At 46.7% G+C, this 15,765-nt stretch overlaps 1 protein-coding gene across 50 annotated transcripts in view; it reads right to left on the minus strand.

Moving 5' to 3' along the window:
• LOC118382678 (receptor-type tyrosine-protein phosphatase mu) overlaps positions 1–15,765 on the minus strand; it is a 321,821-nt gene that overhangs the window by 218,479 nt on the left and 87,577 nt on the right. For all 50 annotated transcript variants that reach the window (XR_008105268.1, XR_008105127.1, XR_008105158.1 and 47 more), the window contains exons 3-4: positions 5,888–6,165; positions 1,203–1,281 (exon numbers count right to left, since the gene is read on the minus strand). Coding sequence is in view for 1 of the 50 variants with exons in the window: in XM_052503964.1 (XP_052359924.1) it covers positions 1,203–1,281; positions 5,888–6,165 (357 nt within the window). In the remaining 49 variants the exon portion in view is untranslated. The remainder of the gene's footprint in view (positions 1–1,202; positions 1,282–5,887; positions 6,166–15,765) is intronic.

A 15,765-nucleotide genomic window follows, 5' to 3' on the forward strand; every position in this document is an offset into this window, starting at 1 on the left:
ATTTTTTCTGGCCCCTGTTCAGTGTTCAGAGCTCCCTGCATTTTGACCACTATCAAAAACACACTTCTATGTAAACTTGTTGATATGGTGTGTGCATAGGGTGGGTTGTCTCCTTACTCCTTAATAGTTTGCCGGTTGAACTAACAACAAATCTGACTTGGCTGGGGAATCTGGGTCAATCTAAATACATAATGGTAGGTGGGATCACTACCTCACTAACGCACGGATGAAAGTCCATGCTAATGAAATTATGGAAATTCGTTTTTAATTAGTTCCCCCTTGTCTCTGTGTTCGAGGCACGCGGGCCGTGGTGGGCGACGACCTTGATTCTGATATCTGAGACGAGGTACACTAGAGTGCGCACCGTGTAACTCTGCGGTAGGCAATTAAAACAACTCTTGTGAAGTAACGCGGTGGCCCTGATATCTCCCAGCTCAGCACTCCCCCAGTCTTTGGAGTTGAGGGCTAATGGTATTGCCTTGCTTCACCTGGAAAAGATATGTGGACCGAGGCCAAACTTTGAAGAGCCCAAGTCCCCCTCTTTGTTGACACTTAATCTGTCGAGAGCCGTTGGAAAGTCACACACGAGTCTAGGCTAGTGACGTTGTTAGTAAAACGACTAAACAGAAGTGAAATGTGACGAAGAAAAATGTGAGTGGTTCATGCGTGTTTATACCTTTAGTCAACATAATGTGTGTGCTGTACTACGCACTTGCAATCATCACACATTCTTTGTGGAGTGGTGTTCCTCCATGCCTGGCTACATGGCGAATCGGATTTGTCCGTTCTATCCGAGGCAATTAGCCTAGCTTCCTCATGGAATTTCACAAATCTGGGGGAGGATTGTGGAACCGGAGTCTTTCCTGGAGAGGAGGGCAAAGACACAAGAAGCTCGCCGCCATCTAGTCCTTTTGCCTTTGATTCAAAGGACATATTTAATATGAAGGCTTGTGTAGTATATTCTAGCTTCGTTCGTGTCACAGGACTGTAAATATGTTGCCCAGGAATATACTGTATATTGAGTTCGCTATGTAGCACAAACATGGGTCGGTAGGTGACAGCAATAACATGTGAGAAGAGGGAGATGGGGGGGGGCTGAAGAGTGACAACCCAGTGGTAGTGGGTGACTTATGAGACACGCAAGGAATGGGTGCTACATAGAACATTCACTGTGTGTGTGTGGGGGGAGCGGGGAGACTTACTGCACTGATGGCCTTGCAGTGTGACATCCTTGATGGCTAGTAGACCTCTTTGTCCTGTGCTCACCGCCTCAAAGACAATCTGCAGAGGGGTGGAAAGGAGAGAAAGAGAGGTGGGTAAAGAGGTTGGCAGTTGGCACAAACATAGACAGAATGTGTCCCAATGCTCTGTGTCTGCGCCCCTCTATTTCTATGGGAACAAGCACTGCTCATGACAAACTGTTCACACCACTCTTGTTGGTGGAGAGTACATTTAACAGGTTTAAAGCGTATTTCCTACAATTCTACACATTGTCATGGGATGCAGAGAAAATGTTGCAGTTTTAAAGCACATTTTCTTGCAATTCTACACATGTACACATGTCGATTGTGTAATCATGTGACATCTTAGTGACTCAAACATTACAACAAAATCTATGGTCTTAAAAACCTAGCTAAAACGTTATAAATAGCTCTAAGGTATGCAATAACTGACATGACAAGAGGAAAACTACCCAATTTTGAAATTGTGCACTTGTCTTGAACACTCACTGATTTAAAACCAGCAAAATGGCGTAAGAATCGTTTGGAGGGAGTTTTCACCATTGCTAATAAATCCATGTCAGCGCACCTCAGGAGAAGAGTAGAGAATGGGAACGCAGGCATAGACAACGCTCCTGTGCTCCCATTCCTTGTACGTCTAGTTAGAGGAGGGAGAAGCTGGCAGCTGCTACAGTTTAAGGGGCCCGGGCCCACGCGTTCAGGCTTCAAACATGGGGCATGAGGCAGGGAGGCGGACGGGGGAAAAGGATTGGGTTACATGGACCCTTTCCATTTCAAACAATGGGGCCTGGGTCTATGATGACTGGGTTCATTTATATCCCTGAATCATCATGGCTTTCAGAGAGCATGCTTTAGCTAAGAGGCATGTGATATGGGATGGATTCCCAGCCCACTTCCCCCTCTTCATCAGTGCTGTTACAGTCCGTGAGTGGAATTCAGCCGAGAAAACTGTTTTAGGGTACACACCTCGTAAAGATCGACCTAATCATTTAAATGTTTAAAACAATTATGTTTTCTTGTACAGAGTCTCATCCTCCATTTCCCAAGGGGAGGAGGGAGGGGAATGGTAGAGAGTGTCTGGACTCTGGAGTCATGGTTTCTATGACAGGGTGTCTGTATCATGTGTTCTTTTTTTTAACGGCTGCACCTGCGAGGGACGCTCTGTTGCATTACCACAGTGACGAATAGAGCAGCCCGAATCATGTTCTCACACTTCTGACCTCGCGGTCCACTTCAGAGGAGTGGCCCCACGGAGACCACATTCCATGGCCCTTATCGCTCAGGAAACAACTGGTTAAAGACGCAGGGGCTGCCTTCCTGTTCATGCAGAGGTTCTGGCAACACGCCCAACCTACTTGGTTTACATCAGAGCTTTTCTATAGGCCAGAAAACGGGCCAATGGGACCCCGCTTTCTGGAGATCCTCCCTCATTCCCAGTTCCCAGTTATTTCATTCCATAAAGTTGTTCCCTATGCACTAGTCCCCTTGTCCTTGTTCACTAACCTTCATGGATTTGGGACAACTGGGCAGCTGTAAACAATGCTGAGCCACCATATTGTTTTAAACTATCCAGTACCAAAAATTCTGATCAGTGATGGGAGCAAGGGAAGGGAACAAGGTTCTGGTATGAAACACACGCCCTCTGTAATGGTTGTGAGTGAACCCTGAATATCTCACTTGACTCGGTAACTGATGACAGAAACGGTCCGTTGGCGGTCGAGGGCAAGAGGACAGATACGATCAAGGACGAAATGTGCAGCGTTCAAAGTTTCTGAACAACAAAAACAAACACTTAAGATAATAGAACTATGTGGGGCCCAGATATCAGGTTTGTAGACGAAAAAATAGCAAACCAAAACAAATGTCCGGGGAGACTACAATATCCACATGTCCGGGGAGACTACAATACCCACATGTCCGGGGAGACTACAATACCCAAGGACACAAATCAACTCTGAGGAGATAGCAACACTGCGCTACGCATTACTTCCTACAAGAAAACACTGCTACAATTCTAGCCACGATTCGGTTCAAACTCCTTCAATACAGCAGACCCTATGAATGGAAGGCTTCATCCCAAATGGCACCCAATTCCCTATATAGGACCTTGTTCAAAAGTAGTGCACTATATAGGGAATAGGGTGCCATTTGGGACACAACCCTAGGCCTCATAGATGTGCGCATGCGTACCTCATACCAAGCTGACATATGGAGCCCAGAATTATTTGTATTTATTTTTTTATTTAAACTTTATGTAATTAGGCAAGTCAGTTGAGAACAAATTATTATTTACAATGACGGCCTAGGAACAGTGGGTTAACTGCCTTGTTCAGGGGCAGAACGACAGATTTTTACCTTGTCAGCTTAGAGATTTGATCATGCAACCTTTCGGTTACTAGTCCAACGCTCTAACCACTAGGCTACCTGCCACCCCAATTATTAATGGATCTACTGTCTATTCTTGTGGCTCCCCTCATCATGCCTACCACATCAGCTGCTGTAGGATGTATTGTTGTGGGACCATACCTACTACAATGGAACCTATTTAAATATGGCCTTTGTTTGTTACAAGGGAATGCCAACCGCACCAGTCCCAATGCCCAATGAACAAATAGAAAGTGAGTCATTAGCCATGAAATAACATTGTTGAGCTGAGGCCAAACAAGATGCTGTAAATAAAACCATTCAGATGGGTTTTAATAGATTTGTGTCCCTTTCCTCCCCTCTCTCTTGCTTTTGAGCGACGGCAGAAGCCTTGGCCGCTAATTACGCCTTTAACGAGGGCCTAATTTGCAAAAAGGAAATAAAAACGCGAACGCCAGCGTGCATAATGTCACAACGTGCCGCCTGGGGTGATTAAAACCAAGGTTGTTAATGTTTGTCGCCGTGGTGATGCTAAGCAACCTGCTCGACCCCGGCGGACCCCCCCAACCCCCCCTCCTCCATGTGTTTTTAGGTTTATCTTCTTTAGCTGCACCTGGTGAATGAGCTCAATTAGCCATGATAACGTTCATGTGGCTTGTGGGGGCTAGAGAAGTAGGTTTGCTTTTAATGCATAAGCGAATGTGAGTAGTGCTCCTCCGACGTGTGTGTGTGTGTGTGTGTGTGTGTGTGTGTGTGTGTGTGTGTGTGTGTGTGTGTGTGTGTGTATTGCTTTACTTCATGGCGTCCTTAGTGCAACTTCAGGTTCACCACATCTTTTACAAAAAGTCTTGTCAGTAAGTTGTTGAAACATCCTAAGAACAAAAGGCTGACCTCTCATGCATACATAATAGCAGACGGGGAAGAAATGACCCTTCCCTCCTCTCACACTGTTCATTAAATACTGATGCGATGTCACCCCAATGTTCCTTTACAGATCACCTGGTAATTGTGATTGTGTCTAAAAATGGAATTGGAATAACAGAGCAGGTGGAGATGAACAACGCAAAATGGCAGGATCAAGATCAGAGTGTGCCGGGCTGGGGAAGACAATAACCATATTTGAAATGCACGGCGTGATTCATTAAAAGTTTCTCAAAATGCGGCCCAACCATTGCAATGTAATTAGACCTGTGCTGATAGACTTGCATTGTAAACTGAGGGGAGCGAAAACCATACGCTGTAATTACAAAATAAGAGACAAAGTAATTTCTGAATACCAGGTGGTTTTCATTTTGACAAACACTTAAAGATACTGTGCAATTACAGAAACACCATAATTACTTGCTACATTGCTAATTGGGTATAGAGCTTTGAAGATGCCGCCTTTCCATTGTTAATCTGAAAGAGTAATAGGAAGTCAGAGAGATGCTCCTTCTGCACGGTGCCTCTGTCAAACAACAGATGGCGGTGATTTCTCTTGGGAAACGTGGAGATGTATTTATCACTCTTTACTGTCGGTCTCGCTAGGGAAAACCTCACAGGCACGTGTGTGAAAAAACATGTCTAACAGCCAACACTGTATGTTAGTGGGAGGAGGAGGGCTCGATGGCGTGACCCACCAACCTTCCACACACACACACACCATCAGCCTTCAATCTGAGGGTCATCCGTGGAGCAGGTGACATACTGACAGGCTTACATGTTGGGTCACTCAGTACACACTGACCCTGTGAGCGAGTGTGTGTGTGTGTTTGACCTCATGTGGGAGTAAACTAAACATTTGGCGTGAGCGGTAATTGCCTCGGCTGGAAATTCACAGCGCTGCTGCCTAACGGCACGATGCTACACACAAAATGAGTTTAATTTTCAAAGAGGAGAAATATTGGGGAGGTGATGATAGAAAGTGGTTTGACCTCCAGAGACCTTGGAGAATGTGTTTACTGTACTGCCATGGACCCGCACTGAGAAAACATGGACTCTGTCAGAGTTCAATATTATTCCCTGCTAATGGGCAGTGTTTAAATATGGCTCTGGGGCTGGGAAAATGTCCCGATCTGATGGGTTCTTATCTCCACCAATATTACCACTTCATCGGTCGACGTACAACCCACGGAGGATAATAACACAATGTCTACCGTTTCCTAACTGCTCACAGTACAACAGGACCTTGACAAAACCTTACATTTGATGAACAGTAGGACCCTCACTGACAACCCTACCCCTTGTTCTATGTGCCACTTTTATAGACACAGCCCATCACCATCTTCTTTATCCCATCTCACCTGGTAGAAGTTGGGCCAGAAGGTGCTGACAGCCAGTTCCACCTGGCGCCAGGTGGGGTAGGCGGGCCCTGACGCGTTCCACACAGGGATGCCCAGCGGACTGTTGTTCTCCTTGACATAGACGTTAAGCTGGCCCGGGTTGGCACCCTCGCGCTGTCCTGCTACGTAGTACTGGAAGATGAGGCAGTGGGTGTCGTTCTCCTTGAGCTGGGGCATGAGCAACTGGGCCTTCTGGCCCGAGAAACGTCCGCTGGTGTTGACCATCATGAAGGCAGAGTCTGGGGGGGGTAGCGAGAGAAGAGCAGGGTTAGTCATGAGATGGCCACAGCGTGACCTCTACTGAAATTACTACAAAGAATATCTACAAATGGCATGAATAAACTTGACTAGAATTCACATTTATTTAAAGCGGGAATCAGCAGTTGAAACAACAACGCTTCTCCCATGCCCTTGTTTCGGTAAAAAGCTTGAGGATGGGGCTGGAGAAATGTAACCACTCAAAATTCAAGGACCGACTATCCATGATATCAAAATGATAGTTTTAACCATGATTTGAGGCAATAGTGTTTTGTTTACATTTACTTTCTTTACAAACTCGCTATTCAAATGGCCACTCCTGGCTAACGTCTCTGTCCCGAAGCAAGAACCAATTAACCAGGAGCTAGCATTGCTAGGCCCATCTGCTAGGCACATCTCCCAGCTAACCAAAGAGGTCCATCAGCCACTCCTTGGGCTACAATACCTATTTTGCCAACTGGCCTGGACCCCCGCCGACCCATCACGACTGGACCACCGACGTGATTCGCCCGATGGGGTTTTCTCAACTGGCTCCGCCGTCACGTCGTCCCCTGAATGCCCATCCGCTAGCCTGCTGTCCGCGGCCCGCTAGCTTTCCAGAGCACATCGGACTGTTAGCTTAAGAGGCCCACCAGACAAATTCTTTGGCAACTGTACCTATTTTGCCATTTGGCCTGGTTTACCACACAGAGCCCTGCTGATCCGTCTGCCAACGTAATAGCACGAGGGGGCCACAACAGACTTTCTTCCGTCACAACATCCCTCCAAAGCCCTTCTGCTAGCTTGCTATCCCTGGGCCCGCTAGCTGCCTGAAGCCACTCACTGGACTCCTATGATCACTCAGCTATGCATGCTCTCGCTAACGTCAATATGCCTTGTCCATTGGCGTTTTGGTTAGTAATTATTGCCTTATTTCACTGTAGAGCCTCTAGCCCTGCTCAATATTCCTTATTTAACACTTTAGTTGCACCTACCAAACATGCAGTGACATCACCTGGTTTAAATTATACTTCTAGAGACAATTTCTCTTTCATCGTCACTCTATGCACAGGTTTACCTGTACATTATCCCATGAATCTATTCTACCGTGCCCAGAAACCTGCTCCTTTTACTCTCTGTTCCGAACGCACTAGACAACCAGCTTTTTTAGCCTTTAGCCAAACTCTTATCCTACTCCTCCTCCGTTCCTGTGGTGATGTAGGGGTTAATCCAGGCCCTGCAGCCCCCAGCATCACTCCCATTGCCCGGGCGCTCTCATTTGTTGACTTCTGTAACCATAAGAGCCTTGGTTTCATGCATGTTAATATTAGAAGTCTCCTCCTAGCAGTGTCTGAATCCTGGCTCAGGAAGACCACCAAAAACTCTGAAATTTCCATCCCTAACTATAACATTTTCTGACAAGATAGAACTGCCAGAGGGTGGTGTTGCAATCTACTGCACAGATAGCCTGCAGAGCTACAGTGGGGCAAAAAAGTATTTAGTCAGACACCAATTGAGCAAGTTCTCCCACTTAAAAAGATGAGGCCTGTAATTTTCATCATAGGTACACTTCAACTATGACAGACAAAATGAGAAGAAAAATCCAAAAAATCACATTTTTAATGAATTTATTTTCAAATTATGGTGGAAAATAAGTATTTGGTCAATAACAAAAGTTTCTCAATACTTTTTATATACCCTTTGTTGGCAATGACAGAGGTCAAACGTTTTCTGGAAGTCTTCACAAGGTTTTCACACACTGTTGCTGGTATTTTGGCCCATTCCTCCATGCAGATCTCCTCTAGAACAATGATGTTTTGGGGCTGTTGCTGGGCAACACAGACTTTCAACTCCCTCCAAACATTTTCTATGGGGTTGAGATCTGGCGACTGGCTAGGCCACTCCAGGACCTTGAAATGCTTCTTACGAAGCAACTCTTCCTTGCCCGGGCAGTGTATTTGGGATCATTGTCATGCTGAAAGACCAAGCCACATTTAATCTTCAATGCCCTTGCTGATGGAAGGAGGTTTTCACTCAAAATCTCACGATACATGGCCCCATTCATTCTTTCCTTTACACGGATTAGTCGTCCTGGTCCCTTTGCAGAAAAACAGCCCCAAAGCACGATGTTTCCACCCCCATGCTTCACAGTAGGTATGGTGTTCTTTGGATGCAACTCAGCATTCTTTGTCCTCCAAACATGACGAGTTGAGTTTTTACCGAAAAGTTCTATTTTGGTTTCATCTGACCATATGACATTCTCCCAATCTTCTTCTGGATAATCCAAATGCTCTCTAGCAAACTTCAGATGGGCCTGGACATGTACTGGCTTAAGCAGGGGGACACGTCTGGCACTGCAGGATTTGAGTCCCTGGCGGCGTAGTGTGTTACTGACGGTAGGCTTTGTTACTTTGGTCCCAGCTCTCTGCAGGTCATTCACTAGGTCCCCCCGTGTGGTTCTGGGTGAGATCTTGCGTGGAGCCCCAGATCGAGGGAGATTATCAGTGGTCTTGTATGTCTTCCATTTCCTAATAATTGCTCCCACAGTTGATTTCTTCAAACCAAGCTGCTTACCTATTGCAGATTCAGTCTTCCCAGCCTGGTGCAGGTCTACAATTTTGTTTCTGGTGTCCTTTGACAGCTCTTTGGTCTTGGCCATAGTGGAGTTTGGAGTGTGACTGTTTGAGGTTGTGGACAGGTGTCTTTTATAACAAGTTCAAGTTCAAACAGGTGCCATTAATACAGGTAACGAGTGGAGGAGTGAAGAAGTTACAGGTCTGTGAGAGCCAGACATCTTGCTTGTTTGTAGGTGACCAAATAATTATTTTCCACCATAATTTGCAAATAAATTCATAAAAAATCCTACAATGTGATTTTCTGGTTATTTTATTTTCTCATTTTGTCTGTCATAGTTGAAGTGTACCTATGATGAAAATTACAGGCCTCTTTCATCTTTCAAAGTGGGAGAACTTGCACAATTGGTGGCTGACTAAATACTTTTTTGCCCCACTGTAGCTCTGCAGGTCTGTACCCAAATAGGTCTGTACCCAAACTATCCAGGTCTGTACCCAAACAATTCGAGCTTCTACTTTTAAAAATCCACCTTTCCAGAAACAAGTCTCTCACCTTTGCCGCTCTCACCCTCTGCCCCCAGCTGTGCCCTGGACACCATATGTGAACTGATTGCCCCCCCATCTATCTTCAGAGCTCGTGCTGCTAGGTGACCTAAACTGGGAGATGCTTAACACACCAGCCATCCTACAATATAAGCTTGATAGCCTCAATCTCACACAAATTATCAATGAACCCACCATGTACAACCCCAAATCTGTAAACATAGGCACCATCATAGATATCATCGTAACCAACTTGCCCTCCAAATATATCTCTGCTGTTTTCAACCAAGGTCTCAGTGATCACTGCCTCATTGCCTGCATCCATAATGGGTCTGCGGTCAAACGACCACACCCCATCACTGTCAAAACGCTCCCTAAAAAAAACACTTCAGCAAGCAGGCCTTTCTAATCGACCTGGCCCGGGTATGCTGGAAGGATATTGACCTCATCCCATCAGTAGATGATGCCTGGTCATTTTTTTTAAAGTGCCTTCCTCACCATCTTAAATAAGCATGCCCCTTTCAAAAAATGTAGAACCAGGAACATATATAGCCCTTGTTTCTCTCCAGACCTGACTGCCCTTGACCAGCACAAAAACATCCTGTGGCGTTCTGCATTAGCATCGAATCGCCCCCGTGTTATGCAACTCGCCCTGGTCTTAGTATTTTGTGTTTTCTTTATTATTTTGGTCAGGCCAGAATCACCCACCACAACAGGACCAAGTGGCGTGGTGACAGGTAGCGACAGCAGGAGCAGCGAAATCCAAATTTCTGGACATGGGAGGAGATATTGAATGGTAAAGGACCCTGGACTCAGCCTGGAGAATATCGCCGCCCCAAAGAAGAGCTGGAGGCGGTGAAGGCGGAGAGGCGCTGGTATGAGTAGGCAGCAGGACAACGCGGATGTAAGCCAGAGAGTCAGCCCCCAAAATGTCTTGGTCGGGGGCACACAGGGAGTATGGCAAAGCCAGGTAGGAAACCTGCGCTAACTTCCTGTGCTTACCGGGGGGCTAGAGAGACCGGGCAGGCACCGTGTTATGCTGTGGAGTGCACGGTGTCCCCAGTGCGGGTGCATAGCCCGGTGCAGTACATACCAGCTCCTCGTATCGGCCGGGCTAGAGTAAGCATCGAGCGTCACGAAGCCGGCTCTACACATCTGGTCTCCAGTGAGTCTCCTTGGGCCGGCTTACATGGCACCAGCCTTGCGCACGGTGTCCCCGGTTCGCCTGCATAGCCCAGTGCGGGCTATTTCGCCGCACTGGCAGGGCGACCGAGAGTATTCAACCAGGTAAGATTGGGCAGGCTCGGTGCTCAAGAGCGCCAGTGCACCTGCACGGTCCGGTCTATCCAGTACCACCTCCACGCACCAGCCCTCCGGTGGCAGCTCTCCGCACCAGGCTTCCTGTGCGTGTCCTCGGCCCAGTACCACCAGTGCCAGCACCAGGCCTACAGTGCGCTTTGCCTGTCCAGCGCTGCCAGAGCCTTCCTCCTCTCCAGCGCTGTCGGAGTCTCCCGCCTGTCCAGCGCTGTCAGAGCTGCCAGTCTGCAAGGAGCAGCCAGAGCTGCCAGTCTGCAAGGAGCAGCCAGAGCTGCCAGTCTGCAAGGAGCAGCCAGAGCTGCCAGTCTGCAAGGAGCCGCCAGAGCTGCCAGTCTGCCAGGATCCGCCAGTCAGTCAGGATCTTCCAGATCCGCCAGTCAGCCAGGATCCGCCAGTATTTGCCGGAGCCACAAGTCAGCCAGGATCTGCCGGAACCGCCAGCCAGCCAGGATCTGCCGGAACCTCCAGCCAGCCAGGATCTGCCGGAACCACCAGCCAGCCAGGATCTGCCCGAGCTTCCTCTCAGTCCCGAGCTGCCCCTCAGTCCCGAGCTGCCCCTCAGTCCCGAGCTGCCCCTCAGTCCCGAGCTGCCACTCAGTCCAGTGGGGCCCTTGGTTAGGGTTACTAGGCCAAGGTTGGCGGCGAGGGTCGCATATCTATTAAGCGGACTAAGACTTTGTTGAAGTGGGGTCCACGTCCCGCGCTGGAGCCGCCACCGTGGACAGATGCCCACCCGGACCCTCCCCTATGGGCTTAGGTGTGCGGCCGGGAGTCCAAACCTTGGGGGAATTCTGTCACGCCCTGGTCTTAGTATTTTGTGTTTTCTTTATTAATTTGGTCAGGCCAGGCTGTGACATGGGTTATTTATGTGGTGTGTTTTGTCTTGTCGTTTTTGTAGGTCATGGGATTGTGGTTAGTGGGGTTGTCTAGAATAGTCTATGGCTGCCTGGAGCGGTTCTCAATAAGAGGCAGGTGTTTATCGTTTTCTCAGATTGGGAACCATATTTAGGCAGCCATATTCTTTGAGTGTTTCGTGGGTGATTGTTCCTGTCTCTGTGTTTGTTTGCACCAGATAAGGCTGTTTAGGTTTTCACGTTACGTTTATTGTTTTTGTATTGTTCGTGTTTATCTTTGATTAAAGATGTATCGAAATAACCATGCTGCATTTTGGTCCTCCTCTCCTTCGACGGAAGAAAACCGTAACACAACTTTTCAGGGAAGTTAGGAACCAATATACACAGGCATTTAGGAAAGCTAAGGTTAGCTTTTTTTAAGCAGAAATGTAGCACAAACTCAAAAAGGTTCTGGGACACTGTAAAGTTCATGGAGAATAAGAGCACCTCCTCCCAGCTGCCCACTGCACTGAGGCTAGGAAACACTCACCACTGAAAAATCCACTATAATTGAGAATTTCAACAAGCATTTTTCTACACCTGGCCATGCTTTCCACCTGGCTACCCCTACCCACAGCCTTGCACTCCCTACAGCAACTTGCCCAAGCCTCCCCCTTTTCTCCTTCACCCAAATCCAGATAGCTGATGTTCTGAAAGAGCAGCAAAATCTGGACCCCTACAAATCAACCGGGCTAGACAATCTAATCTGGACGCTCTCTTTATAAAATGATCTGCCGAAATTGTTGCAACCCCTATTACTAGCCTGTTCAACCTCTTTCGTATCGTCTGAGATTCCCAAAAAATTGGAAAGCTAGCCGCAGTCATCCCCCTCTTCAAAGGGGGAGACACTCTAGACCCAAACTACTACAGACCTATATCTATCCTACCCTGCCTTTCTAAGGTCTTCGAAAGCCAAGTTAACAAACAGATTACCGACCATTTCGAATCCCACCGTACCTTCTCCGATATGTAATCTGGTTACCGAGCTGGTCATGGATGCACCTTAGCCACGCATAAGGTCCTAAACGATATCATAACCGCCATCGATAAGAGACATTACTGTGCAGCCGTATTCATTGACCTGGCCAAGGCTTTTGATTCGGTCAATCACCACATTCTTATCTGCAGACTCAACAGCCTTGGTTTCTCAAATGACTGCCTCGCCTGGTTCACCAACTACTTCTCTGATAAAGTTCAGTGTGTCAAATTGAAGGGCCTGTTGTCCGGACCTCTGGCAGCCTCTATGGGGGTGACACAGGTTTCAATTTACGGGCTGACTCTTCTCTGTATATATCAATGATGTCGCAGACGACACCATTCTGTATACTTCTGGCCCTTCTTTGGACACCGTGTTAACCAACCTCCAGACGCGCTTCAATGCCATACAACCCTCCTTCCGTGGCCTCCAACTGCTCTTAAATGCAAGTAAAACGAAATGCATGCTCTTCAACCGATCACTGCCCGCATCACTACTCTGGACAGTTCTGACTTAGAATATGTGGACAACTACAAATACCTAGATGTCTGGCTAGACTGTAAACTCTCCTTCCAGACTCACATTAGGCAGCTCCAATCCAATATTAAATCTAGAATCGGCTTCCTATTTCGCGACAATGCATGCTTTACTCATGCTGTCAAAACTGACCACCCTACCGATCCTTGACTTCGGCGATGTCATTTATAAAATAGCCTCCAAAACGCTACTCAACAAATTGGATGCAGTCTATCACAGTGCCACCCGTTTTGTCACCAAAGCCCCATATACTACCCACCACTGCGACCTGTATGGTCTCGATGGCTGGCCCTCGCTTCATACTCGTCGCCAAACACACTGGCTCCAGGTCATCTACAAGTCTCTGCTAGGTAAAGCCCTGCCTTATCTCAGCTCATTGGTCACCATGGTCATCCCCAAAGCAAATTCCTCATTGGCCGCCTTTCCTTACAGTTCTCTGCTGCCAATGACTGGAACGAATTGCGAAAATCACTGAAGCTAGAGACTCATATCTCCCTCACTAGCTTTAAGCACCAGCTGTCAGAGCAGCTCACAGATCACTGCACCTGTACATAACCCATCTGTAAACAGCCCATCCAACTACCTCATCCCCATACTGTATATTTTTATTTTGCTCCTTTGCACCCCAGTATCTCTACTTGCACATTCATCTTCTGCAAATCTACCGTTCCGATGTTAAATTGCTATATTGTAATTACTTCGCCAACATGGCCTATTTATTGCCTTACCTCCCTTATCTTACCTCATTTGCACTCACTGTATATATACACTTTTCTTTTTTCTACTGTATTATTGACTGTATGTTTGTTTATCCATGTGTAACTGTTGTTGTATGTGTTGAAGTGCTGTGCTTTATCTTGGCCACGTCGCAGTTGTAAATGAGAACTTGTTCTCAACTAGCCTACCTGGTTAAATAAAGGTGAAATAAAATAAAGGAAGCTTATATTTTGGGTTCTGTTGGGGTACGACAGTTTAACAAAGCTCATGAGGAAGTTATATTCTTCAAGAATCAAAATGGGTACATTTAATTGAATCATTCATTTATAAGTCCAAAAATGAATGCTGCAACTTCAGGTTGCCCCTTTAAGATAAGAGCGTAACATGTTTTCAATGAGCATGAGTTACACTCACACGTTCAATTATGACAGTTTATGTTCAAAATATTAATTAGACAGGTCAAGTCATTAGGTGAGGACATCCAATACCCACAGTTTCTGAATGGGCATGTCATGAACAAACACATATTTGACAGCCGGTGGTAGGTACAGAACAATAGGTGTTGCTTTCAACGTGGCATAATCAGCAGGCTACGTGTTTGTAGAAGATAACTTGACCTGCTGGATTCAGAAACAGGAAACAGCGAACACGGCACATACTGTATTTTTATGACCGTATCCAAGAGCAAAGGTGTGAACTGTTAACTACAGACAGTTTATTACAAGACCACAACACAAAAGGAAACAGGCGTGAAGAGATGATGTCTGCCTCAATCAGTAGAACAGTTAATAAATAACCCTGATGTGACATTAAGAGAACCTCACCCATTCTGGCAACCCATCCTGACTATTGACTCTGGGTCCTCTGTGGACAGAGCCTTGAAAGGGCCCGGCGCACTCTCAGCTCATTTAAAAAGAGCCTTTTCAACACTTTTTTTTTAATGGGCAAAAAGTGGAGCATGGAGTTTGTTTTACTGCAAAAAGCCCTTGGCCGTTGTTCTGGCTCCTGTACGAGGTGTTCATTATCTACACAGACTGGTATTCTGGAGCCGAGGCGCAAGTTTATATTTCGCTCTAAAGTACTGTACTGCATGTATGCCTGTAGCGTTTTTCTAAAATAAGTGACATAAAAAAACTAATATTTACATAGGGGCATACATAGTGTGGAATGTACGGCCCACCAACAATGAATTAGAATTCTCAAATAAGTTCTCCTTACTAAGTGCAGTATGCCCAAACAGCACTGTGGAAAATCTAAAAAAGTCTCAAGTGTCACTAATGTATACAGCTCCATTTCTAGATTTTTCAGAAACCTGCTTTTCCCTACTGAGGACTCAGTCTCTAACGTCCCCCGTCATGCACTAAAAGCCTAGATGATGGGGATAGTGAAGGATGGAGGGGGGGAACCCTGAGTGGAGAAGAGAACGGGAAAGAGGTCACTTCGTCCCTGGCCTTCAATCCCCACTTCCATTAAAACCTGGAGAATGCGCTGTGCCATGGCAACGTTGAAGTGCTCAGCCCATGGGGCTGCAGCGTCTCATCGGCAACCCTCTCATTAGTACATCTGTGCTCAGGCGTTGGCCTTCCGGGCCTAGAGTGCAGAGCGGGAGGAGGAGTGGGAGGAATCGATACAGTCTGGAGGTAGTCTAGGGTACACAGGGGACAAATCCAGTAGGGACCGATGGGCGCCCTTGACACACACCGCTTTTTGGGTTGAGGGCCGTTATTGAAAAAGCTCTCCAATTTTCTCATTTTAATTACCAAGGCAGTAGCTTAGACAGTGAAAGGGTTGGCGAAACGAGAAGAGTTTGCATTGAATGGATCTCTGACGTTATTCAAGGCCGGTCGTGTTTTCTCGATGATTGGTGTACTACGTTGGGACAAACCCTCATTTAGGTGTATTTAGTTCACTGTAAACAGAGCTGTGGTTTTAAACATGAAACCTCTCTATACTGTTTGCAATACTGTTTGCAGTACAAGAGAGATGTTCAAGAGCTCTATACATGCAACCAGAGTTAGTGCTAACAAGCAGATGTACTGCTGTCCA

This window comes from Oncorhynchus keta, chromosome 4 (genome assembly GCF_023373465.1).
Source record: "Oncorhynchus keta strain PuntledgeMale-10-30-2019 chromosome 4, Oket_V2, whole genome shotgun sequence".
NCBI lineage: Eukaryota > Metazoa > Chordata > Actinopteri > Salmoniformes > Salmonidae > Oncorhynchus > Oncorhynchus keta.